Source organism: Pleurodeles waltl, chromosome 3_1 (assembly GCF_031143425.1).
Source record: "Pleurodeles waltl isolate 20211129_DDA chromosome 3_1, aPleWal1.hap1.20221129, whole genome shotgun sequence".
NCBI classification, from domain to species: Eukaryota; Metazoa; Chordata; class Amphibia; order Caudata; family Salamandridae; genus Pleurodeles; species Pleurodeles waltl.
In genome coordinates this window covers 1,107,726,495-1,107,751,225 of record NC_090440.1, presented here as the reverse complement: position 1 = coordinate 1,107,751,225, position 24,731 = coordinate 1,107,726,495, and the positions used below count along the sequence as shown (strand labels likewise).

At 46.9% G+C, this 24,731-nt stretch overlaps 1 protein-coding gene across 1 annotated transcript in view; it reads right to left on the bottom strand.

Moving 5' to 3' along the window:
• The window catches only part of HTR3B (5-hydroxytryptamine receptor 3B), a 103,277-nt gene that overhangs the window by 19,935 nt on the left and 58,611 nt on the right, over positions 1-24,731 (bottom strand). Inside the window, exons 5-8 of the mRNA XM_069221324.1 lie at positions 5,934-6,103; positions 5,667-5,818; positions 3,713-3,923; positions 1,647-1,847 (exon numbers count right to left, since the gene is read on the bottom strand). Coding sequence (XP_069077425.1) covers positions 1,647-1,847; positions 3,713-3,923; positions 5,667-5,818; positions 5,934-6,103 — 734 coding nt within the window. The remainder of the gene's footprint in view (positions 1-1,646; positions 1,848-3,712; positions 3,924-5,666; positions 5,819-5,933; positions 6,104-24,731) is intronic.

Here is a 24,731-nt window from a genome sequence, read left to right as displayed (position 1 = left end):
TTTCTGACGTTCCAGTGGCGCAATGCCCTGCTCCATATTTACAAAACGACGTTAAGCCATTTTCTGTGGCTTAATGCCGCCTTATAAATAGGCCCCTTTACACGCATCACTTTGTGTGAAAGGGGCGTGCAATGGGTGTTGCGAGGGGCGTTCCACCGCAACACCCATAGCAACGATGCTCCAGATATACGAGAAATAGTAAACCGGAGGCAGCACCAAAAATGGACACCACCTCTGGGGTGGCCTTAAAGCGTCTCAACACAGAGAAATACTTTTATTTCTCCTTGTTTTTTCTTTTTCTATCTTTGCAGCATTCTGCTGCACATATAGAAAGAGCAAAACACCATTAATGACTGTTTATGTGCAGGAAGGTGCCCCTTCCTGCACATTAACAATCATTCCCTGCAACACAGGCACCCTTGCACTATGGTGCAAGGATGCTTGCATTGGCGTTAGACAGCTAATTTTTGTGCCAGCGCTAGGGAAAACACAGGGGCGCACTGTACTGTAGTAAGTACAGCGCATCCCTGCGATTCTGAAATGACGCAGCACAGTGCTGGAAAATTTGCCACTACACTACGCCACATCTTTGTAAATGAGGCCCTAAGTCTTTAGTGCTACTCTAAGGAATCATTTTTAGTAACCTAAGAATAACAAAATATGAAGAACAATCCAGTAAGTTCTAAACATATCCCTTCTATTTTGCATACAGCTCCATGATGCCTGTTCACAAGTCCCTGAGCTATATTGTATACTATACATTCTGAAGCAAAACAAGCAAACAATTGAGCTGTCTACATAACATTAAAGTCTAAGACCCGTGTATATATATATATATATATACATATATACACACACACATTGTGTTTTGTGGCAGACAAATTAATCCTTCATTCACTTAATCATTTCTTGTTCTTATTGTATGTGAAATAAAGCTTTTACTTGGGTTTATTCCGTTACCTGTAATGACTTGAATATTTCATCTCAAATGGACTTTGGGTACCAAAGGAAATTTAAGTTGTTTACTTGCCACATCCTTTTGATGTGGTCATATGACTTGTTTTGAGGTTTATAATCTAATGATGTGGGGTCCAAATTGGACCCCGATAGACTAGCTCAGTGACAGATTTTCAGGATTACTGATTTGCCAGTTAGCTCTATTCACATTAATTATGTACCATCTTTCTTTAAAAAGAAAAATCCCAGAAATCTGGCATGTCTCTTGCCGTGCTCGACCAACATTTTGTCACCCCGGCTCCGACATTAATTTTTAATTTTGTTTTCTAGATTTGTAATGCTGAGAGATGCCCTACAATAGTTTCATCTGAAATCGCATGTGGCCAATTAACAATTCCAATGCCTGCTGCCACTATCACTACGTTCATCCTTACAAGGGTGGTTGAGGCACTTATTAGTGTTTCTTCTCTAATAGTGGTGTTTGTGGCAAAATCAGATTATTGATCTCCAGATCTAGCTCTTTGATTTCTATTTTATCTCACAGAACCGGTTAATCATATGGCAGAATAACACAAAAGGTAGGTTTTGAGTAAATATTCTGTGCGGGAGGTTTCAAATGATGTAGTACTAAGGCCAGGGTAAAAATATGTGACAATTCAAGAAATCAACAAAAGGCGTTCTACGCATACCTACAGATTCAGTCCTCGATTTCAGCGTTTTCATATCACTCTCCTGATCATCAGTGTCAGATCCTCCGTTTGACAAATGCCGACAAGAAGCCGGGAGTAAATCTTTGCTCTCCTCTTCATCAGCACTGAAGAACTTAACAATCAGGATCGATTTAGCCAGACTTAAAACCAATAGACCCATACACACTGCGAAGAACACTCCTAGGACAGAACAAAAGTACACCTTAATATTGGATGCCCTGGGGTGGAGCTAGACAGCCTTAATGCCAAGCTGTTTGTAGGGGTCAGTACAACAATATAACAAAGAAATATAATTGTTTGTTGGACGATAGAGGGTAAACAAGAACCATACTTCAAAATCCCAGAGTGAGTCATATATTCTCTATCATAATTTCAGCGATATTAAATTTAGTCTTATGTTCTTAGGATATATTTGCTTTAAATGTATATGTGACTAATATTCAGTTTGTTCTTGTAATACAATGGCTGGAATTACTTAAAAACTAATGAAATGCTCAATTTTTAGAGTTGCCGCCACAAGACCTTTTCTGTTATAAACAAGTCGTCGAAGAGATTGAGGGTAATTCTCGTATTTAGGAAATGTTCCTGTGAGGCATAAAACTTCCGGAGAAGTCAAGAATGTGGATAGTCTACTAATGCTCTGCACTTGTGTCCTGCTCCTGGGGTACGGAAGTTATTTGGGAGGAGGATAGGCCATCGAACCTTCCGCGTGACCCAGAGCGGGGACTGCTGCTGCAAGCTTATCACGTGTATTAGCACCCAAGAGTTATACTGCATTGCGTAAAAATTGTGTTTAGTTTAGTCAAATATAATTTACTGTTTGTTGCTCTATTTTTTCTATAGAGGATAAACGCTTTGAATTGTTAAATCTTGTCTAGGAGTTGTTCAGTAACTGATTGCTAAGCAATGATGATTAAAATTTTGAAGCCAGTGGTGGCTGCTACTCAACGGGGGTGGCCAGGGAGTATTAAAAAAAAGAAAATAAAAAACACTTACCTTTTCCTTCGGGAGAGACGATTTAGTCTCTCTCCATCCTCTTTCCCGACTCACGGCAGCACGGAAGCACACAGGGTCCCAGACTCCCCTAAGCCAATCATGACGCTGCTGTCACTAGCATGACAGCAGCGTCGTGATTGGTCTGAGCGGCCTGGTTCGGGTCTCAGAAGTAGAAGCCTGAGCACGTTCTCCTTCCGTCTGTGCAATACAACCGGGATGAGAGATGCTAAGTGAGTTTGACTGTTTGGCCAGCCCAACATGCCGGGCCAAACTGTCATGCGCACTTATGGTGCGCATACCGCTTTTCCCTGTGAGGTAGCCCAGCCCCGCCCGCCCTAACCTGGCTCCCGAGGAAAAAGAAAATGATAATAACATTGCACTATTATAATTTTATTTGTCATTTTTCTGCACTACACAAAGCAGTGGGGCGACGCGCCTCCACCTTAACGGAGGAGGCGCCACTGTTTGAACCTCGCTAAGGAACTGATTACGACTTGCACAGTACTGGAGGGCTGATAAATTTGCATCTGAAATTTACGTTACAGTATATTAACATAATCCCCGTACTGTACAATTATGAGTTGAATCCCATGGAATGGGGAATTGAAGTGTGGAACCTGATTTACTGGTCATAAAAACAACATGGAAATGTTTGTTCTGGTGTCTCAAACACATATATTTACCACCTGATCCAAGCAGGTAGTAAATGTATGAGTGGTAACCTGCGTGGGGTAGGGACGAGGGGATGGGGTCTTGGGAGTAGAGAAGGGAAGGAGCAGATGACTTCTGGCAGGTGGGTCATTAAATGCCCCCCCTCCCAGAAACAAATATGGGGAGGACGAGACTTTGCTGCTGCAGCAAAAGCCTCGTGCAATTTTACCCGGTAGAATTACAGCCCATTAGATCGGGTCCAGTCTTCATGGAAAAACTGGATGTAGGAACACAAGCCCTCTAGTGATCAGGCAAACCAGAATTCTACACGATAATCCTGCTCCTCCTGCCTCATAATCAGGGCTCAAACGCCAGTTCTGCACAGGAACACCTCGCACCTATCAATGGGGTTTTAATGGCAGTTACTGGAAGCTCGTCCGTTATGTTGACTCTGAAGACAGTATAGCCCACCAGGATGCTGGTTTTGAACATGATCCTCGTGCCACTGTTTGCAGGTAGGTAAAAGCTCATCAAGTCAGCAAGCATGAGGAAGACACTTGGGATCAGTAGGCTTACGATGTACAGCAGGGGGCGCCTTCGGATCACAATCTGGAAAATGCAAAACAATTGGCATCAGTCCTAGAGGAGGCCATTAACTCCTGATCAGACACTGGCACAGGTACAATTCCCTAGGATATGGAACATTATTATACAGTAGTGATCGACTGACCAGCCCACTAATCTGTACATCTCATCAAACTTTCCAATATTGTGATGTAATTATTTTCAGACAGTTGTGTATTTCTCTGTTACTCTGAAAACCCGGCTGACTTTATTTTTCATTTAGTGGCTCAACAAACTCAGCTGTAATGCGCCAGTTAGGACTCTCACAAGTCATAGATATGGGTGTGAGAAATTTGCGTAATCGATTTTGAGTAATTGTCTGAATGAAATATTGGCAACATTAGACACAATTACATAGGGTTATACGAAATGCAAAGCTGTCATTGTGTGCTGTATTTTACTACAAAAAGCGTCCTCGTGTCAATTTGTGATGCGAGGTTTTATTGCGCGAAACCCAAGTAGCAGAAGCAACAGCTGCACACATTCTGGCTGTTTGCGTGATTCCCTGCACTCGCGGGAAATGTTACCCTGAAAAGCACATAATTATGTAACTTGGCGCAATTGTGTAATTTTATGAATTTGGGGTAAGAAGTATAATGTGAAATTCCTAAAATTGTACGCACAGTATGCCGCGTTATTTACATTTCACCCGGGCCTAATCACAACCAGAAACAGAACAGATTCTGGAGTTATGTATTTTTCAAATATGTTTCAAAGGAACACAGAAAGATAAACTGGTACAGTATACCATGGGGACAACCAAAGTGTAAAAAATGAAATATGGTGAGGTTAAATACCTACAAGTTATTTATTATATTATTGTTTCAGCCAGAATACAGAGAAGGCCCACCAACATGCAGTGCAGTGACCAAGATACTATTATTAATCCTAAAGATAACAGTAACCCCTAAAAATAATGGTGGTGCAGTTACCCAGTTTAAATGATTTGATTTTATTGACCAGATTTTCTGCCTGTTGTAAAAATACCTGCTAGATTTCGATTTTTCAAATGTCCTTTTAAGTTCACGAAATATCTCCAAACGGTTGTAAGATATGGCATTTTGGTTGGCATTGTATTTAGCGCAAAAGACACAATAATACTGATAGATATAAGTCTTATTTAATTAAGCAAAATCGCAGACATATTTGTCAGTGAGTAATTCTATATTTCTTATGCCATATCAAGATAATTTTGAATAAAAAATTCATAAAACAATGTAAGAGGCTTTTTACTAAAAAGAAATAACTATGCTAACTTGGTGAAAATGAAATTCAGCCACGTATTCCATATAAAGCACTTTGGCAAAGAAAATATTCCCAGTTGCAGATATTTATCATAGTTTGCTGGAAATAGCAAATTCACACTTTACAATAATGTAATAGGGAATTCACTTCAAATACAGATAAATCATAGGACAAAGCCTTATAAATTATCATAGGTATAATATTGGTATTCAAGAAGAAATGTGTACATAGAGAATATTTAGTATTATCGAAATCTGAATCTTGTAATCTGGCAAACCCTTCCCGTAATACGTGGGCATAGGGAATGAAGAATGAAAAGTAAAACCTATTTACATAAACTGATTTAGCATTTCTGCCTCAAAAATTTATTTTTGAAAAAAGCAAAGACCCTATCCCAGAACTATTTTACAATGTTCAGGTTTACACAAGAAATGCCCTACAGGGAAGATTCAGTCAGTACAATGATTAAGATTTTTCACTTACATTGAATTGGACTTGGGCGAAATCTCCGCCGGGTTCGGACACAATTTTGTAACGTGAGGGAACATCCAGGAGCTCCCATTCCCCATCGTTCATGAACAGTTGTTGGTCCTTTTTCTGGTAGATCCTCCTGATGGCAAGATTCAAATCTTTCACTGAAAGGATAAACTCAGTGCTGAGCCAATGGTTCACTTATTTAGAAATAATGAACTAAACATTGCTCCGCCTGTAATTCCGCCACCCATTTCACTGCCATGAACTCCACCATACCTGTGTGTAGCCAGCTGCTGAAGGTCAATGTGCAGTTCTGGATGTCGAAGGGAAAGGCGTACATTTCCAAGTTGCACGCGGATATCACCTGCATGGGCTTCTTGTTCCAGATGATTCCAGAAGAGTTGACATAAACATAGGGCAGACTCTGTGATCTTCCCTCCTCTACCCTGTGTGAAAACAAATTAAGGCTTATTAATTGAATCCTGCAGTCTGGGTGTGCAAAGGATGGTCATTTGTTCATCACCCAGTGTGATACTTAGTAGAAATACGGACAGTATATAGTTTAATTCAGTCCCTGTGATATTTTCTAAAGCAGAATAATCATGTCACTCAATCATCTGTTCATCATAACTCGCGGGAGATTGTCCATCACTAACCTAAGAAATTTATAAATATAATTTACTTAGAAAAAGTAGCTGGACCATGTGCCTCAACATTCACATGTAGTGTATAAGGTAGGGCAGCTTTACAGTCCTGTGAGAATCAGTTATCATGGTTTAAACTAACTGTCCAGGTGAGGACCCTTTTACGCATTCAGTCAGATGTACTAATACAACTGGTTGGAAAAACCGGTCGCAATTTGTGACCAGTGTTTTTGTGACCAGTGTGGAATTTGGCAAACACACATATGTACATGGCTGTCATTTAATGGTCACCAGGAGTTGCAGCTTCGACCCTGGCTTGCTTCTTGCGATCTCTGGTAATGCCTTTGCAACCTATGGCCTCCGAGGTGGCACAATCAGTGCCAAGAACACAGAGTCCCTACGCATGCCTTATTTTTAACATGTTTCTCTTATACTAATGGTGAATAATATTCTATTATTCACTATTAGTGTGATAAAAAATGGCACAGACGTATCTGAAACTTGTAAGTAAAAATGTTTTAAATTGTATGTTGTATGCATGCTTGTGAATACAAGTGTGTTTATGTGAGATAAGTGTGTGTATGTGTGAGTCCGTTTCTTTATGTGTAACCATTTGTAAGTGAGTAAAAGTGAATGTCAGTGACAGATAATAACTGAGGTTGTGTGCGACTGAGGCCCAAATTCACTATTCTTTGACGCAAGGCAATGTTGCACAAATATGCTGCAGTGCCTTGATATAAAGAGAGAAATTAAAATGCATCATATCTCCTAAAATATGGTGCATTGTTTCTCTTCCAAGGCACTGGTGCACTTTTGGCTGCCGCAAGCCAAAGCACACACCATAGTGCAGGAATGTATGTGTCCCTCAGAACCATAGATTTGTGCTGGAAGGGGCAGCTTCCAGTACAAGTAATACACTTTAAGGCTTTTCCCACATTGTATGTGTGCTGTACAATGCAGTACACACAAGTTGGAAAACAAGGATAAATTAAAACATTTTGTCCTTGTTATGCCTGCCTTGAAGAGGTGAAATATTTTCTCTACTAAAGTTTGTAGAAAGGATTTGGGTCAAATCCCATGGGTGGTTCCATTGGAACACCCATGTACCACCCATGATATGCCCACTTAATGCAAAATACCTCAAAGCAGTGCATAACTCAATTTTACGAAACTTTGAGATACTTTCTAAAACAAATCAGGGTTTCAGTTGGACAGTAAATCCACCCTAACACCTTGCACTGGGTTTGCAGCTCAAAGCGTTAGTACACCTGGGCCTGAGTGTCAGTAAGAATGAGTGTAAGGGGGTGTAAGAGAGTGTGAGTGTTATTTTAGGGTCATGTGACATGCCTTTCCGGAATAAATCTGGGGCAAGGGTCATATGTTGTCACTTCCTGTGATGTCATTAAGGTCAAAGGTTCCTAAAACTCAAAATCGGAGTGGGCTGCAACACAACATAGCTCATTAATATTCATGGTTGGTTCCAAATTGTAAATCGCTCCAACTGCTGGCTATCACAGGGATGGTGACCTGCAAGAAGCAGCAGACTGACATGTCTGTGATTGATTTCAATTGACCAACCTTATTTTAAGTAGCCTATTTTTCTTAATGGAAACAAGGCTGCTTAAAAAAGTTTTCTTTTTAAAAAATATTTTTGAGGCTTGGCAGTGGTACTATAGATCAGCGTCTACTCTCTCTGAAACTTTCACAAAGCGGAAGGGGTCTAAAGATGACTCCCCCTCTTTATAGAAAATGAATCACCATCTCAACTTGGTTGTCAATAACTTTGCAATGGTTTGCGACTGGATCTGCAGTCACAAACCATTGGCACACAGCACATAGATTCAGTATTTGGAAGCTATGCCCACAACACGCCTTCAAAATAGCGAATGGGTATCCAGTTGCAATGTAATCTTAAGAGGCAGTTAACCATTACAGTCTCCTACAATTGTACTTATACATTGCGAAAACATGTTTGTGGTCAAAAACTCAGATTCAGAGTGTTTATTACTGAAAAAGGTTTCATACTTCTGGCCCGAGTCCTCTCCCTGGCAGGGTTATCAGGTGGTTTCATGCCCATGAGGACTCAATTTTTCTCTTTATAGCCTCGTATGATCCAGTCCCAGGGGAAATAATGGCCAGTCCCATACTCCGCTAAATTCCATTTACACAAAACAAGACCTCAAATTCTGCAATGATTTTCTCCATCCAGTCAAAGTACAGGGCTGCAAGCCTATTGAGACTGAATTATCTTGTAATGTGAGGGAATTTCCAGGGCTTCCATTCTCCATTAATCATGGCGAGTTGTTGGCCATTTCGCTTCATAGTTTCCCCTGATATCAAGATTAAAATCATTCACTGGAAGGATAAACCCAGCGTTGAGTCTATTGCATAGCATTTAGAAACAAGAAATTAAACACCTCTTCTTTGACAATTCTTCTTAATATCAAAATTCTCCAATTTGTTGTTTGCATGGTCGTACACAAATCGTGACTGATATTCTTTCATGAACTAACTTTTGACAAAAATATCAGATCGGCCTTTTGTTTTCAGTTGTTCCAACTACCGTTGTTCTTTCTTTATGTGGACTCTACTGTCAAAAATATGATTTCAATGGTCTTGATTAATTCATTATTTGACCACTCTGAAGTCTTCATTTGCTAGTTTCTTAAGTCCATCTTCAGATGCTGTGTATCTTGCCTCGTTATAAATTACTACTCCTAGAACCATTTTTAACCACAACCATGTCACTGTATTTGCTTCTCCGGGGCTTGGAGATGGTATTTTAGCCTTTATGTTTGATCCAGGCATGTTATTTTTCTAAAATAATATCTCCAACATATCTGCGTCATAAAATAAATCTTGACCAGGGAGTATTCCTTCCTAATCTTGATATATTTCCACCCCTCCCCCCACACAATGTTTTGCAATAACCCATTTATTCTATTCAACATTTTTCTTGTAACTGCCTAACCTTCACATGATGTCTTTTTTTGAAACATTCCCTTTTCGAATTACAAGAATGGGTAGAAATTTTAATAATGCACAAAAAATCCACATCTTTCTAGTTTAGTGTTTCAGCCAAAAATTGTGAAGTAGGCAGGGAGTATGCAAGATTGTCTCAAAAGATTTTAAATATATTATTAAAAATTGTATTACAGTTTTACTATATAACTGATGTATTATTTAATTTAACTGATAGACTTATGTTGTGACGGAAAAGTCTTCTTCATTGTAAAAAAAACATTTGCCTCTGTCCTGAGTGCCAAACTGTACTGTTGTCTGGATCCTAAATGCTGATTTTTGTTGTCATAGGTAAACATGAACATGGAACAGACATGTGCACCAAGACATAGGCCTGTCTCACAGATTGCAGTCTTGTGGGACCGGAAGACCAAAGAGTTACCCTCATAGTGGTGGAAGGCTACCATCTTCGCCAATAGTTAAGCAAAACGAGAGTGTGCAGTGATCAGTAGTTCTGAAAGTCCATTTTACCCTGTATCACTGGAGTGAGGCCTGCAGGCTCACTCACATTTTTAGAAGTTTTGTTGCTGTGTATTTAAATCACCATTGGCCAACTTCAGTTGGATGTAGAGTACTGCGCAGCGCAGGAGTGGTGAATGTGCTGGATGTATGTGTGGCTGAGAAGGGTGCAGTACAGGGAAAGAGCAGTACTGTCCAGTACGAGCATGGTTAGTGCATTCACTGAGTGTGTGTATGCCTGCCCGGGATACATTGCATGAGAGATGTAGTGTTGTGCAGTGTGTGCACAATAAAAGCATGTGCTGGATGTATGCATGCTTGCAAGAAGTACCTTACAACAGTGAAGTGTTGTGCAGCACGTGCATGGTGAGCGTCTGTGCTGGCAGTGTGTGCATTTGCAAATAACACACCAAATAATGTACAATACAGAAAAGATACAGTACTGAGCAGTGCTTACAGACTAATTGTGTGTGCTACATGTATTTGCACCTGGGGTAGCACAATACATGGAGATTACTTTAATGGACAGTATATGTGCTGCATATGTACACTGAGTGCAAGTGTACCTGCAATGGTACATTAAATGAAGGATCCTGGATTCTATTTTACGAAGCCCGAGCCTGTCTGGTGAAGACATAAGGAGTAAATGAATCCCCCAGACAGATTTGGGTATTGCTGCTTTCCTGTGAGCTAAGTGAGAGACACTGGAGGAAGAAAGAGAGAGACTTCCCCGATGCACTTCAAAAAGGTGCTCTTTGATTCAATTATTTGATCACAAGGAAGGTGCCTGGACACATCTCAGGAAGGAGATGGAGCTGATAAGGGAATAATAAAGAGTAGGGCTGGGAGCCCAAGATTAACCTTTTGAAACACAAATCAGTGTGGCTGACATCCAGGTGTGAACTCTAGTTAGTCCCATGGCCTGTGTTGTGGGTCTATCAGCTTTGGGGCCTCTCCTGCTGTGACAGATAGTCCTTCAAGAGGAGAAAGAGAAAGGAAAGGGTACATTTCAAAAGAAGCAGAACGCCAAAATAAAACTTCAAGGACCCAGACCCTAAATCACATTGGGTGTCTACAAATGGACTAAAAGAAAGGGAGGTTTAGACCCCAACATTTGACAGCTGCCAAGCAGCCAGCCAGGCTATGTGAGAAGGAGAAGCTCTGCAAGACTTCTGCCTGTGACCTGGACTTTGGGGCCAAGGCCTGCTAGTATCCCTGCTGTGTGAGTGGAAGTCATCCATAGAAACCAACACCACTTGCCCTGGGGCCTGGAGCACCAGCACTTGCCTGTTTACCAAGACCAGTGGGCCAGGTGAGGAAGAGGAGAGTATTGGAGGTAGCGAAGTCCAGTGGGGAGCCCTACCCGAGCAGACTTCCGGTGCGAGATGCGAGGAGATGGCTGGGCACTGATTGGGTCATTATCCATGTGCGGGAGTAATTTGGCAACCCCTATGTGCCAGGAGAGAGCCGCTATGGACTGAGCAGTGTTTTGAGTGCCCTGCGGGTGGTGCCAATCCCGTACTGCCTAATTGTGGTGACCCTATATGCTAGAGGGGGCCATTGTAGAAGTGATTGTCCCGACAAAGCGCCAAGACTTGTGTGCGCCTTAGTAGCAATCCTGCTTGCCATGAGGGGTGTTTCTGGTAATGGTGATTGCACAGGATAACTCTATGCCATGCAGTCAGGCACTGCGGCAACCCCGTATGCCAGAATGGGCTGCTGGTACTGAGTTTTGCCAAGTTCGGGCCATTGCCCAGGAAAACTTAAGCTAAGTTTCCATCGAGATCTGCCACCTGACCATACCCGTAGACTCTGTAGGACACTCAGAGGTCTTTCCTCCATCTCTGGGGTCCAGTTGGTAGCACAAATATCAACCTCCTTCTCCTGTGTCCGGAAAACTGAACTTACTGCACCTACAGAAGCTTAGAGCACCTCCAATCACTATTGAGGTCGGCAGCCAGCTCGGGAGAGAGCCTGCACCTGCAGGGTTCTGCTGCATATATTTTGAGCAGCCGACAGCTATGAACAGGGCTTGAGTTTGCAAGTATCTGCAGTCAGGGCATCTGCTGAAATCTGACGCTTCTGTGCTGCCGGAGTGGGAAAGACTTGAAACAGCCTGTCAGACCCAGGGAGAATATGCAGGCTACACCCCAGCTCCCTCTGTCTCACTGTCTAGAGGGGATTTATAAAACAGCCCAACTGTCAAACTAACCCAGACAAGCAATCCACAAACAGACAGAGTCTCAGAATGGTTTAAGCAAGAAAATGCCTACTTTCTAAAAGTGGCATTTTCAAACTAACAATCTAAAAACCAACTTCACGAAAAGATGTATTTTTAAATTCTGAGTTCAGAGACCCTAAACTCCACATTTCTATCTGCTCCCAAAGGGAATCTGCACTTTAGTAATATTTAAAGGCAGCCCCCATTTCAACCTATTAGAGAGATAGGCTTTGCAACAGTGAAAACTGAATTTATCAGTATTTCACAGTTAGAACATGTAATACATGTCCCCACTTTAGCATACACTGTACCCTGCCCATGGGGCTACCTAGGGCCTACCTTAGGGGTGCCTTACATGTAAGAAAAGGGAAGGTTTAGGCCTGGCAAGTGGGTACACTAGCCAAGTCGAATTGGCAGTTGAAAACTGCACACACAGACACTGCAGTGGCAGGTCTGAGACATGTTTACAGAGCTACTACTGTGGGTGGCACAACCAGTGCTGCAGGCCCACTAGAAGCATTTGATTTACAGCCCCTAGGCCCCTTTAGTGCACTGTACTAAGGACTTACCAGTAAATCAAATATGCCAATTAGGATAAGCCAATTACACATACACTTTTTTCATAGGAACACTTGCACCTTATCACTGGTTAGCAGTGGTAAAGTGCCCAGAGTATCAAAAACAGCAAAAACAGAGTCCAGCACACATCAACAACCTGGGAAGCGGATGCAAAAGGTTAGGGAAGACCACACCAAGGATGCCAAGTCTAACACATGCCCCTCCCAGCTGAAAGTGGGGAGAAACTATCCAACCTCATGGGAGTTCTCATCACTAAGGCGGAAGATTCTGGACAGACCATCAGCATTGTTCTGTACCAGGGCAGTGTTCAACAGCAAAGTCCATTCCCTGTAGGGAAATAGACCACCTCAACAGTTTTGGATTCTCACCTCTCATCTGCATTAACCATCTGAGGGGTCCGTGGTCAGTCTGAACTCGGAAGTGAGTCCTAAACAAGTAGGGTTTTAGCTTCTTCGGTGCCCAGACCACAGCAAAACTTCACGCTCAATTGCACTCCACCCACGTTCCCTGGGAAGTAACCTCCTGCTAATGAAGGCTATAGGATAGGCCCTCTTCATTTAGCTGTGATAACACTCCTCCTATATCATGCTCTGAAGCATCAGTTTGCGCAACAAACTCCTAGGAGAAATCAGGTGCCTTCAGCACAGGTCCTGTGCACATGGCTGTCTTCAGGGCATCAAACACTGTCTGGCAAGACTCAGTCCACATTACATTTCTGGGCTGCTTTGTGGAAGTCAGCTCATTTAGGGGAGCAACAATAGTGCCATACCCCTTGACAAACCTCCTATAGTATCCAGTGAGACCTAACCGGCCCTCACTTTAGTCTGGGTCATGGGAGGCTCCCAAGTCAGAATGGTGTCAATTTTTGGTTGTAGGGGCGCCACCTGGCCACACCCCACCTGGTATCCCAAGTACACTACCGAAACCTGCCCTATCCAGCACTTACCTGCCTTAATAGTGAGCGGTAACCGCCAGAAGACCGTACCGCGGTCAAAAGACCGCGGCGGTCATTCTGGGTTTCCCACTGGGCTGGCGGGCGACCGCCGAAAGTCCACCCGCCAGCCCAGCGGGAAACACCCTTCCCACGAGGACGCCGGCTCAGAATGGAGCCGGCGGAGTGGGAAGATGCGACGGGTGCAGTTGCACCCGTCGTGAATTTCAGTGTCTGCAAAGCAGACACTGAAATTCTTCGTGGGGCCCTCTTACGGGGGCCCCTGCGGCACCCCCTACCGCCATCCTGTTCCTGGCGGGAGACCCGCCAGGAACAGGATGGCGGTAGGGGGTGTCAGAATCCCCATGGCGGCGGAGCGCGCTCCGCCGCCATGGAGGATTCTCAAGGGCAGCGGGAAGTCGGCGGTACACCGCCGACTTTCCGTTTCTGGCCGCGGCTGAACCGCCGCGGTCAGAATGCCCAGCGGTGCACCGCCAGCCTGTTGGCGGTGCTACCGCCGACCTCCGCCATGGCGGTAATTACCGCCAGGGTCAGAATGACCCCCTATATCTTTGATATTAACCCTAACCTTGTCAGTCACTCTGTAAACTTTATGTTTAACAGGAGGACTGTCCCCAGTGTCCACATCATGTGTATACAAGTGTGTGACTCCTGTGATCAAAGAGAACAGAGAGGTGAACTGACCCAACACCTGGTGACAGTCCCTCTGTTGTTCTGGGGTCAGGGAGGAGGAGGGGTTTACACCCTCTACAGACCCATCCTTCTCCTTAGCAAACAGGAGGTCTGGAAGATTCTCACTCTCTTCCTCCACCCCAACATCTGCTGCTAGGAGCATTGTTAGCTCAGTTTGTTCAAAGTGTGGCTTGAGCTTCACTGGTGCCATCACCCACACTTTCTGGCCAGGCTAAAACTCAACCAGAGTGGCATTCTGGTCATACCAGTGTTTCATGTCGTCCTGGCTTGCCTCTAGGTTCTCTTGTGTGAGACCCCTGAAGCGGGCAGTCTGGTTTCTAAGATCCAGCATGTAGCTGATTACATCTTGGGGGTGGTTTACTGGGGGCTTTCTCCAAAGCCTCTTTTACCAGTCTCAAAGGTCCCCTGACAGGGTGGCTATACAATAGCTCAAAAGGAATAAATCCAAGCCCTTTTTGAGGCACTTCCATGTAGGTTAACAGAAGGCATGGCAAAAGGACATCCCACTTACACCTCATAGGCTCTGATAGGCCCATAAACATGCCCTTCAAGGTGCAGTTGAACCTCTCAGCCAGACTGATGCTTTGGGAGTGATAAGAAGTAGTGAACCTATACGTTACCCCACACCCCCTCCACAGAGACTTCATATATGTTGCTATGAAGTTGGTATCCCTATGGGGCGTGGCTGCGCAGCCGAGGATGGCGGCTGCATAGAATCTGAGCTCCAGAGGGGCCCACGAGTTATCCATTGATTGAGGCACGATCTCGGGGCTACCCACGCGGGCCGCGGCGGGTGTCGCGCTGGGGGCTCGGCAGGGAGCAGAGGAACCCGTCTCGGCCGCCGGTGGGAGGACTCCGACGGCGGCAGAGGCGGAGGACGCCGGCGGCCTGGTGCCCACGCCAGTGACCGGGAGCGGAGGTACCTGGGCGCGCCCAGGCGCGAGCAGACCGGACCGCCGAGAAACACGGGTAAGGCGGAGGCGGTTCCGGTCGCCCTGGGGCCTCCTGTGAAGATCCGGAAGTGCTGCGAGCGGAGCGGGGAGACCGGCAGCTCGTACCTGAACGCCGGCGCGGGGCAGGGGAACCCGAGGCTTCCCCGCGCACGGCTTCAGCACAAAGGCAGAGTGGAGGACTGGGCCCCAGGAGTCCAAACAAGGCCAAGCTGGGGAGCGCTGAAACATCGACGGCGGCACTAGCCCCCTGGAAACAGAGGGGGCGCCGCGCTAGAAGTACCCAAAAAAAAAAAAACAAAGGAAATACAAAAGGAACAGAAAAGGGAAAGAAAGAAACAAAAAGGGAAAAAGTCTGAAAGGCCTGAAGGTTGAGCGTCAGGACACTGGTTGGAGGGGAGAAGCATAGCCCACACAGCGGCCAGCAGGGGGGGTGCGACCCCAGTGCCAGTGCCAGTTCAGGATGGGCGCTGTGGCCCCTGGTGAAATGTAGACTGGGGGGATCTGGAGGCCACCAGGAACTGGGGTGTGAGGAGCCCAGAGGCAGCGGCGTAGGTTACTGGACTGGCAAGGGGGGACTGGTGGGACCAGGTCACGATGAATCGCTTGACCCCGCAAGGCAAGTAGTCGGCAGGATAACTGCGCAGGAGTGAACGGGATAACTGCACCGAGGTGGGGAGAGTGGGACAGCGTTACCACCAAAAGCTGCGGAAGAAGGGAGAACCGAAGTGGTAGACAATCCCTCACGCAGGCCCTACTGAGGCGAAGCCCTGTACTTGCGATGTCCCCCAAGAACCAGTACAAAAATAAAATCATGGAACGCGCACTATCAGTGGAGCGCAAGGGCGGAGACTCACAGGACCCCACGCAATCCAAAGTCCAGGACACCCTGGACAAAATCTTGGGCGCAATTGAAGACATTAAACAACGTTGCAGCGCGACATCAACCAAGTTGCAGTCGAGTTAGGACTATTGAGGGCGGATCACCAAAAATTAGCCGATAGAGTTAAAGAGACGGAGTCCACCCTAGCGGATATAGCACCAAAACAAAAAGATCTAAGGGAAGAAAGCAGCCCTGGAGGCAGCGGTCACCATGAGCGGGGAGGCGTCCCACCCGGAGGGCTCAGGAGAAGATTCAGACGACACAGCTGTGTCCTCCGCGGAGGGCTTGGGCGGCCCTAGGGTGACCCCGCAGACAGCAGATGAACTCGGATAACTGAACAAACAAGATGACCCCGAGACGAGGAGACTTGCACAAGCCTGAGGCCCCTCCGAGCACGCCCCCCACAACCGAATTCTCGTCCATTCCGTCAGACTGGCAAGAACTTATATTAAACTGTTGAATACGTTGCACAGTTGCACAATTTTGTGGGCAACCTACTGTTTGAGAGGCGCCCTGGGGAGGGGGAGTTGGGTTTTAAGTTTACAAGTTTTGATGGTGATGGGGCAGAAGTGGTTAAACGGTGTAAGGTACGCAATTAGATCAGGGGGGGACCGGCCTCCGGGATGGGGTGGGTAGACCGCAACACCTCTGATATATCAACATGGCTGAGTATAATCTCTTAACTTGGAATATACGGGGTATGGGGTCGCCAGCCAAAAGACACAGAATATTATCCTATCTGAAGAGAAGGGGTATTCAGGTGGCAATGCTACAGGAGATCCACCTAGCCACAGGAGAAGCAGAGAAGTTGAGACGCAGGTGGAGAGGACAGGTGTTTGCCACGGAGTACTCCGTGTATGCAAGGGGTGTACTGATTTGGGTCCGCGCTGGGGTCCCCTTCGAAGTAGTGTCAACTGACATAGACCAGGAGGGCAGATTCGTAATAGTGGACGGGAAGCTCCACGGCACCCCAATTGTTCTGAGTAGTATCTACGCTCCCAATCAGGATCAGGCCCCCTTCATAACGAGTTTTTCGGGTCATCTTACCCGACAGCAGACAGGAGAACTATTAATAGGTGGAGACTTTAATAGCATACTAGATGTCGACTTGGACCGTTCATCCCTGCCATTACCAGGGGCAGCAACACATAAGGTAGCTAGGAAATTGAGAGAGTGGTTGGGGTCCTGGAGCTTGGTCGACGTGTGGAGAGAACAGCACCCCCATGACAAAGACTACTCATATTACTCTGGTCTCCATCGGATGCACACCAGGATAGACAGGGTGGTGTGCATGGCGAACTTGGTGCAAGGGCTGACCCACTATGAATACCTGGGGCGTACCTTGTCGGACCATAATCCCTTACTGCTTACGTGGAGAGAGGCCGAAGGCAGGCCCCCCCATCCCGGCGTGGAGACTGACCCCAGCCTCACTAGAAGATCAGACATACAGAGAAGCCCTCCGTTTGCATCTAGTTGACCATATTAAGATTAATAAGGGATCTACCCCTTCTAGGTCAACGGAATGGGAAACGCTCAAAGTGGTGACGAGGGGTTACTGCCTAGGACAAACGGTGAGGGTGAGAAGAACGCTGGAACGGGAGCTGATCAGGCTTGAGCAGATAATACATGAGGGGGAACGAAGCAGGGGAGGGGAGGCACAGGAGCAGGAGGAGTATGCCCAGGCGAGGAGATCTCACTCCCAGGTCGAAGAACAGCTTCTCTGCCACAACATGCAAAAATATTTAGCCTCACTACAATCAGAGGAGGGTAGATCGGCAGGATGCTAGCGTGGCTGGTGCGGCCGGGAGGGGAGAGTGAGCCCATCACGAGCATGCGAGATAGGGAGGGGGAACAAAGATGCAAGCCGGGCCCTAAAAATGATGCTTTTAAAGAATATTATACGTACCTATACAGAAGCCCGGGTGAGCTCAGGACAGAGGAACTAGATAGTTATTTACATCAACTCCCCCTGACTACGCTGACACACGAAGAACGTGATAGATTGGGGGGACCGGTCACAGCAGAGGAAGTGCAGGAGGCCATCTCGCAGTTGGCCCCAGGGAAGACTCCGGGTACAGATGGTCTCCCAATGGACTTTTACAAAAAGTATGTGAAGTTGTTGACCCCCCATTTAGTGGAGATGTATACGGAAGCATTGCATCGCGGCATATTGCCTGACTCGCTTAGGGAGGCCTTGGTGGTCCCTCTGTCCAAGCTGAAAACAAGGGAGGCCTCGGTGACTGATTTCCGCCCCCTATCGATGCTGAACAGCGATTTTAAAATCCTCAGCAAGATAATGGCAAACCGCTTGCTCAGCTGCATACCTGCCTTAGTGCACACAGACCAGAACAGATTTGTCCCGAACCGCAATACCTCCCTGAACCTCAGGCACCTATTCGCCATTTTACACATGCCCAGAGAAGAGAAACCACCATCGGGAGTGTTATTAGCAGTGGACTTTGAGAAAGCCTTCGACTCAGTGAGGTGGGACTACCTGAGGGGGGTGATGCTGCGGATGGGCTTCGGGGAGGGATGGGTGAGACGGGTGGACCTACTATATGCGGCTCCACTAGCAAGGGTTAGGACGGGCAGGATGGTATCGGAGACCTATCCTATATATAGGGGAACAAGACAGGGCTGCCCTCTGTCCCCACTGTTATTCGCCCTGGCCATTGAACCGCTAGCTGCCAAGATGCGGAGCGACGGAGTTGACAGAGGAGTGGAGTGGGGACGGTCAGTGCATGTTATACGCTGATGACATTCTCATTTACCTCAGAGACGGAGAGTCCGGACTTCCCTGGGCCCTATAGACTTTGGAGCATTTTGGAGCCCTGTCAGGACTACGCCTTAACAGGGGCAAGACATTTGTCTTCCCTGTGCTGCCGAGCGGTGAGCGCCCTTCCACGTGCCTGGAGGACGTGGTTTGGGCGCCACGAACCTTTAAGTACCTGGGTATACAGGTGTTCCATGAAATGGGGGACCTGCGGGATGGTAATATCAGCAGGGCTCTTCGCACTTTGCGGGCTTCCGTTGGGTTCTGGCATTCCTTGAAGTTATCTATAATGGCCAGAATATCACTATCCAAGATGATTATGCTACCCTGCCTACTGTATTATTTTGCTAATTTACCGCTGTTGATTCCAGCTGTGTGGTTTCGCGAGTTGAATGCCCTGCTTAGGGAACTTATATGGGACAAAGGCCGTAAACGCACATCGCTCTCCATCCTTTGCAGACCTGCTCAGTCGGGGGGTCTAGGAGTACCAGATTTTGAAACCTATTTTTTGGCATCACAACTGCAGTGGGTATCCAAGTGGTTTGCTGGAAAAGGTCCCCTAGACAGATGCACTGCCGATGGCGAGAAGAGCACGGACCGAATCATTGCACACATGATAAACCAGCGGGTGGCCCGCCAAACAGATAGCCTAATGACGAGGGTCGCCGCGGCGTGCTGGAAGAGATGCACAAAACGGGTGGGAGTGAGACTGCCCTATTCGCCTGCCCTGCCGCTGTCGGCACTGATGGTGGAGCAGGGAGATGGGAGCTTGGTGGGCACTGGATTAGGAGTCTGGAAAAGAGCGGGAGTGGAGACGGTGGGGGACCTATATCGGGAAGGGGTGCTGAGACCCTTTGCCGACCTGGTGGCAGGTAGAAGCATACCACAGGGGCAGTTCCTGTTATACCAGAAATTAATACACATCTTGAGGGAACATTGGGGGACGATTAACACAGAGCCTGCTATTCACCGGGTATTACACCTCCTATTAATATCTGGGGACGACACCCACCTAATTACCAAACTGTACCAGGCCCAAAACGAGGACGCAATAGACCTGCTCCAGCCCCAGAGGGAGAAATGGGAGAGGCCAGTGAACAGGGACCCAATAGACACGGAATGGAGTAGGGTGCTGGCGTACCCGCGGACGGTCTCCAGAAACACACGACTAAAATACATCCAGTATAATTACATCCATAGGACGTACCTTACTCCACATCACTTATCCTTCATATATGGTGGTGCCCCAAGGACATTCCCCAGATGCGACGACGCAGACGCAGACTTTGATCATATGTTATGGAATTGCCCAGAACTCCAGCAGGGCTGGGGCGTGGTATTGGCCAACCTGAATAGATTATTCGATGTGGAATTGACTTTGGCCCCTACTTTGTGCTTGCTCGGCCATTTCTTAGACTTAGCCCTGGTCCTTTATAGGAGGTTAATCACCTTGGGATGGAAATCACCCAAGAGCCCCCCATTGCAAAGATGGAGACAGGACATGACGAAGTGGGCTAGGGCAGAGCTACAGGTCCTGAAGAGCGAAGAAGCACGAGGCCTCCGCCAGACCCCCATAGCACCCACCTGGGAGGAAATCCTGATGAAATGGGACTGTATGGCGAGGGGAGAGGACCCAACTTCAGAGGAGGAGGCGGAGACAGCTATACTGGAAATGGGTTAAGAAGGAAAGATAGGACTAGATAATAGAGATGGTACGGCTCGTAGAAAGGGCCAGAGGTTACAGCAGAGAAGAAAGAGTAGGCGGCCGAGGACCTGGCCAAGGGCCTTGAGAGGGTGAGACGGGGATAGCTATGACTGGCTAGGCACTGACCCGGATGCCCACTTACATACCAAAGAGCCAGAAGAGACAATAACTGGGGACCAAACCACGACCCCGTGGAGCAATACCATGGTTTATCCCCTTAACCAGTTCCACTCACACCCACAGACACCATCAAGTAGAGTTGTTGTTTAGTGTTAGTTGAAGGCTGTCAAACGTGCATAAGAATAAAAAGATCGCTATGCCGCGCATACGGAAGGAATGTATATATATGAGACCTCAACAAACTGAGTATGTAGATTGTATAAGGCTGAAATACGGGATCCGGGAGTGACTCGATGTAAATAACAACGCGCATAGATTGACAGTGTGATGTGAACACGAATGACGATGGACTTGGCGAACGCAAGTTTCGACCATAATGTGAAATGCACATGTACGACAGCAAAATGTTAATAAAATGTTAATTAAAAAAATGTTTTAAAAAAAATAAAAAAGTTGGTATCCCTATCAGATGCAACTTCCTTGGGGAAACCCCAAGCGGGTAATAACACCCATCAATGCACGTCCCACCATAGGGGAGGTGATGGAACTCAGAGGAATGGCTTCTGGGTACCGGGTGGCTTGGTCCACAAGACCAGGATAAACCTGTTTCCCATGGCTGTCTTGGGATCCAGAGGCCCCACAATGTCAATACCAACCCTTTCAAAGGAGGTACTAACCACAGGAGAAGGTTGAAGAGGAGCCTTGCATTTCCCCCCACTCTTCCCACTTGCCTGACAAGTTTGGCAAGACCTACAGTGAGCATCCAGGTGCTTGCACTTTTGGGGCCAGTAAAAGTGGGTGACAAGCCGCTCAAAGGTCTTGTCCTGCCCCAAATGACCAGGGGCAGGACAAGTGGCTCATGAAAGGCACTTCATGAGCCAGACCCAGTAGGAAGGCTCTGAAGCACTGGGGTACCACCAGCACACAGGCTGACCCAGGCTAACTCACTATATAGGAGGTCATCCTCCCAGTAAATTAAATGTGATTCAGGCTCCATGCCAGATGCCAGGTCTGTAGCCTGCTGCCACAAACACTCCAGAGTAGGGCATACTCTCTGTGCCTTACAAAATGCCTCCCTGGTGGGACCCCCTCCTGCCACCACTGTGACAGCTCAAGGACCTCCCCCAGCTCAGCCACCTGTTCCCTCAGGCTCTGGGGCATCACCCTCACGTTCAGCCTCCTCCTGGATGTGGGAACTTCTGGGGCTGGTTTCCCGCGGCCCTTGACTGTCCTCCTACTGGCAGATTCCTGGGCCACTGTTTCAGGCTCCAGTGGCTTCTCACCACCCTGACAGGCTGCCATTGACCGGGTAGATATGCATACCCACCCAGGCAGACCCAACATTCCAAAGTGTGACCTATGGTCCACCTCCTTCCAAGGGGAATCCTCCAGGTCATTGCCAAGCAAACTATCAACAGGTATGGTTGGACTCACAGCTACTTTCAAGGAACCTGAACCCCCCCCTTATTCAAAGTGAACCTGTGCCACTCTGCAGAGGTGCTCTGAGTTGTCCACTGCAACTACTTGGTGAAGTAAACTGGGATCTATCTGCTCTTCAGATACCAGGTGACTCCTCACTGTAGTCACACTGGCTCCAGTGTCTCTCAGAGCCTCCACTCTCTGTCCATTAATGGTCACCCACTGCCTGTACTTCTTAGTGTTCTCAGGCACTTGTGCTCTCTGGACCATCGCACTGTCCCCTAGTGAGACAAGGGTCATCTCAGCTGGCTCCCACCCACCGGGAACCAACTGCTCCCCAAGCGCTACTCTGGCCAAACCCTGTGATTGAGCACCAGTGGGTGACGGTGTACCCCTGGGACATTTGAGGTCCCCCCTCACATGACCCACAAGGTCACATGTAAAGCACTTGCGGGTACCCCACTTGCAGGTTTCCCTTTGGAGAACCATGGTTTCTTCTCACTGGGGGCTGGGATTCCTTACCCTGGGACCTAGGTTGGGGCCTTTTAGAGAACTCCCCCAGTTTACCCTTACCCTTCCACTTCTTCTGATGGGGATTCTGCCCACCCGTGGCATGATCTCCCCATACCTCTTTTGGACCCTGGTGCTCTCCCAACAGTCTGCGTCCTGCACAAGCTTCCTGGGATCAGTCAGCTTGCTGTCAATCGGGTGCTGGTGCAGCGCTAGAAAACAAAGACTATACAAATGTTCCCAGGCAACCAAATTGTACAGCCCCTCAAAGGTTGTTACCTTAATGCCCTTCACCCAACCATCCAGTGACCTGCAAAAGGAATCTACACACTCCAATCAAGTTTGGGACTCTTTCTTTTTGTAGGACCTAAATCTGTCCTTATACTGCTCAGGTGTCAGACGATATCCTGTAAATAGGGCATCCTTCATTATAGTGTAGGTGAGTCCCTGATGTTTCCCTAAGGATGCCAGAGTGTCCCTCCCCTCTACCTCAACTTGCTTCCACAGATCTGCCCCCCCCCCAATGTGCCTTAGCGGTCAGGTTTATATGGAGAGCAGACTCATACCCCTTGAACCACAAGTATATGTCATCCTGCCTTTTATAGTCCTTCACTAAATCCTTTGGAATGTGTACCCATCTCTCAGGCTGCACTGAGGTACTGCTGCCACCATCCCTACTGGACTGGCTCCTTTGATCCAGCTCCCTCAAGCTGAGCTCATGCACCAGCAGTAACTTTTTTTCCTCAATGGCCAGTCTCCTCTCTTCCATCTCCCTTTGCATCGTAAACGTCTCTAATTCCAACAGGTGTGCCTTCTCTGCCTGTCTGTTCTGTAACTTTTCGGGAGTCAGACCCTTGGATGACACACTGCTACCTGCCCTGGAGACCCTCTCCACAGGCATAACAGGTCCAGCCACTATACCATTGTGTATTCTCTGCACCTTCTCATACTCATCCTCATCCTCCTCCTCTGTGTGCCCCTCAGCCTCCTTGGCTGTCACACAGGCCCTCAGTGCCTTTTGCAGATCCTCCTTCCTGGTGGAGCTCCTAATTTGACAGGCAAGATCCTTACAGAACTGTTTCAACTGAGCAACTGTGTAACTTTCCAGTTTCCCTAATTCAAAAACAGCTCCAGCTGGTGCATCTCCAGATTAGGACATAAAGGCAAATCAAAAGTGAAAAGTTCCAAGGCAGAAGAAAGAGTTCAGAATGAAAAGTTCAGAATCAATAAAAAGATCACCAAAAATATGGAAGTAGAAAAAAGTCCAAAAGAGAAACAAACAAAATCACAAAGACAAGTAGTACGTGGTCATGTAATGGTCTGCACTGAAGACAGTAGTGTACACTTAATCACTGTATGTCAAGTACAAATACAAGTCAAATCCCAACCGCTGATCACCAATGTTAGAAATGGGGCCTTTGGTTGGCAGTCAGGTTACCCCCTGTCCAAGCAAGGACCCTCACTCTAGTCAGGGTAAAGGAGAATCACCCTCAGTTAAACCTCACTTACCCCCTTGGTAGCTTGGCATGAGCAGGCAGGCTTAAGTTCAGAAGCAATGTGTAAAGTATTTGTACCAACAGACACAGTAATACACTCAAAATGGACACCACAGCAGTTTAAAAAAAATAGGTAAGATGTATCTAAATCAAACAAGACCAGAACAAAAAAAATCAAACATACACAAGTCAAGATATGAATTTTAAAAAGAATAAGAATCTTAATCATTAGAAAACAGTGACAATGCTGTTGTTACACAAAGTACCTGGTTACTGTAAAAAATTAAAGCTGCACTGGCGAGCGTGTGTCAAAAAAGGGCAGCAATGCGTTGATTTTTCACTCGCAAGCAAGACCGTGTGTTGTTCCTTCTCTGGTTGGGTCAGCGTGCATTGTTTCCTCTCTGCTGCAAGAGAGTGATGCGTCGATTCCCAGACGGGCACCTTGGGTCCGGGCAGGCTTTGCATAGATTTTTCATGGCCAGCGATGTTACGTTTGAAATCCTCCAGGAAACCGTGCAGGTGGGGCTTGCGTCATTATCAGCAGCCACTAGCGGGTGCTGCGTGTCGATCTCCCAGCTGTGATGCAGGTGGGGTATCGATTTTAGCAGCGAGGCCGTCAGCAAAACGTTTATCAGCTGCATTGCGGATG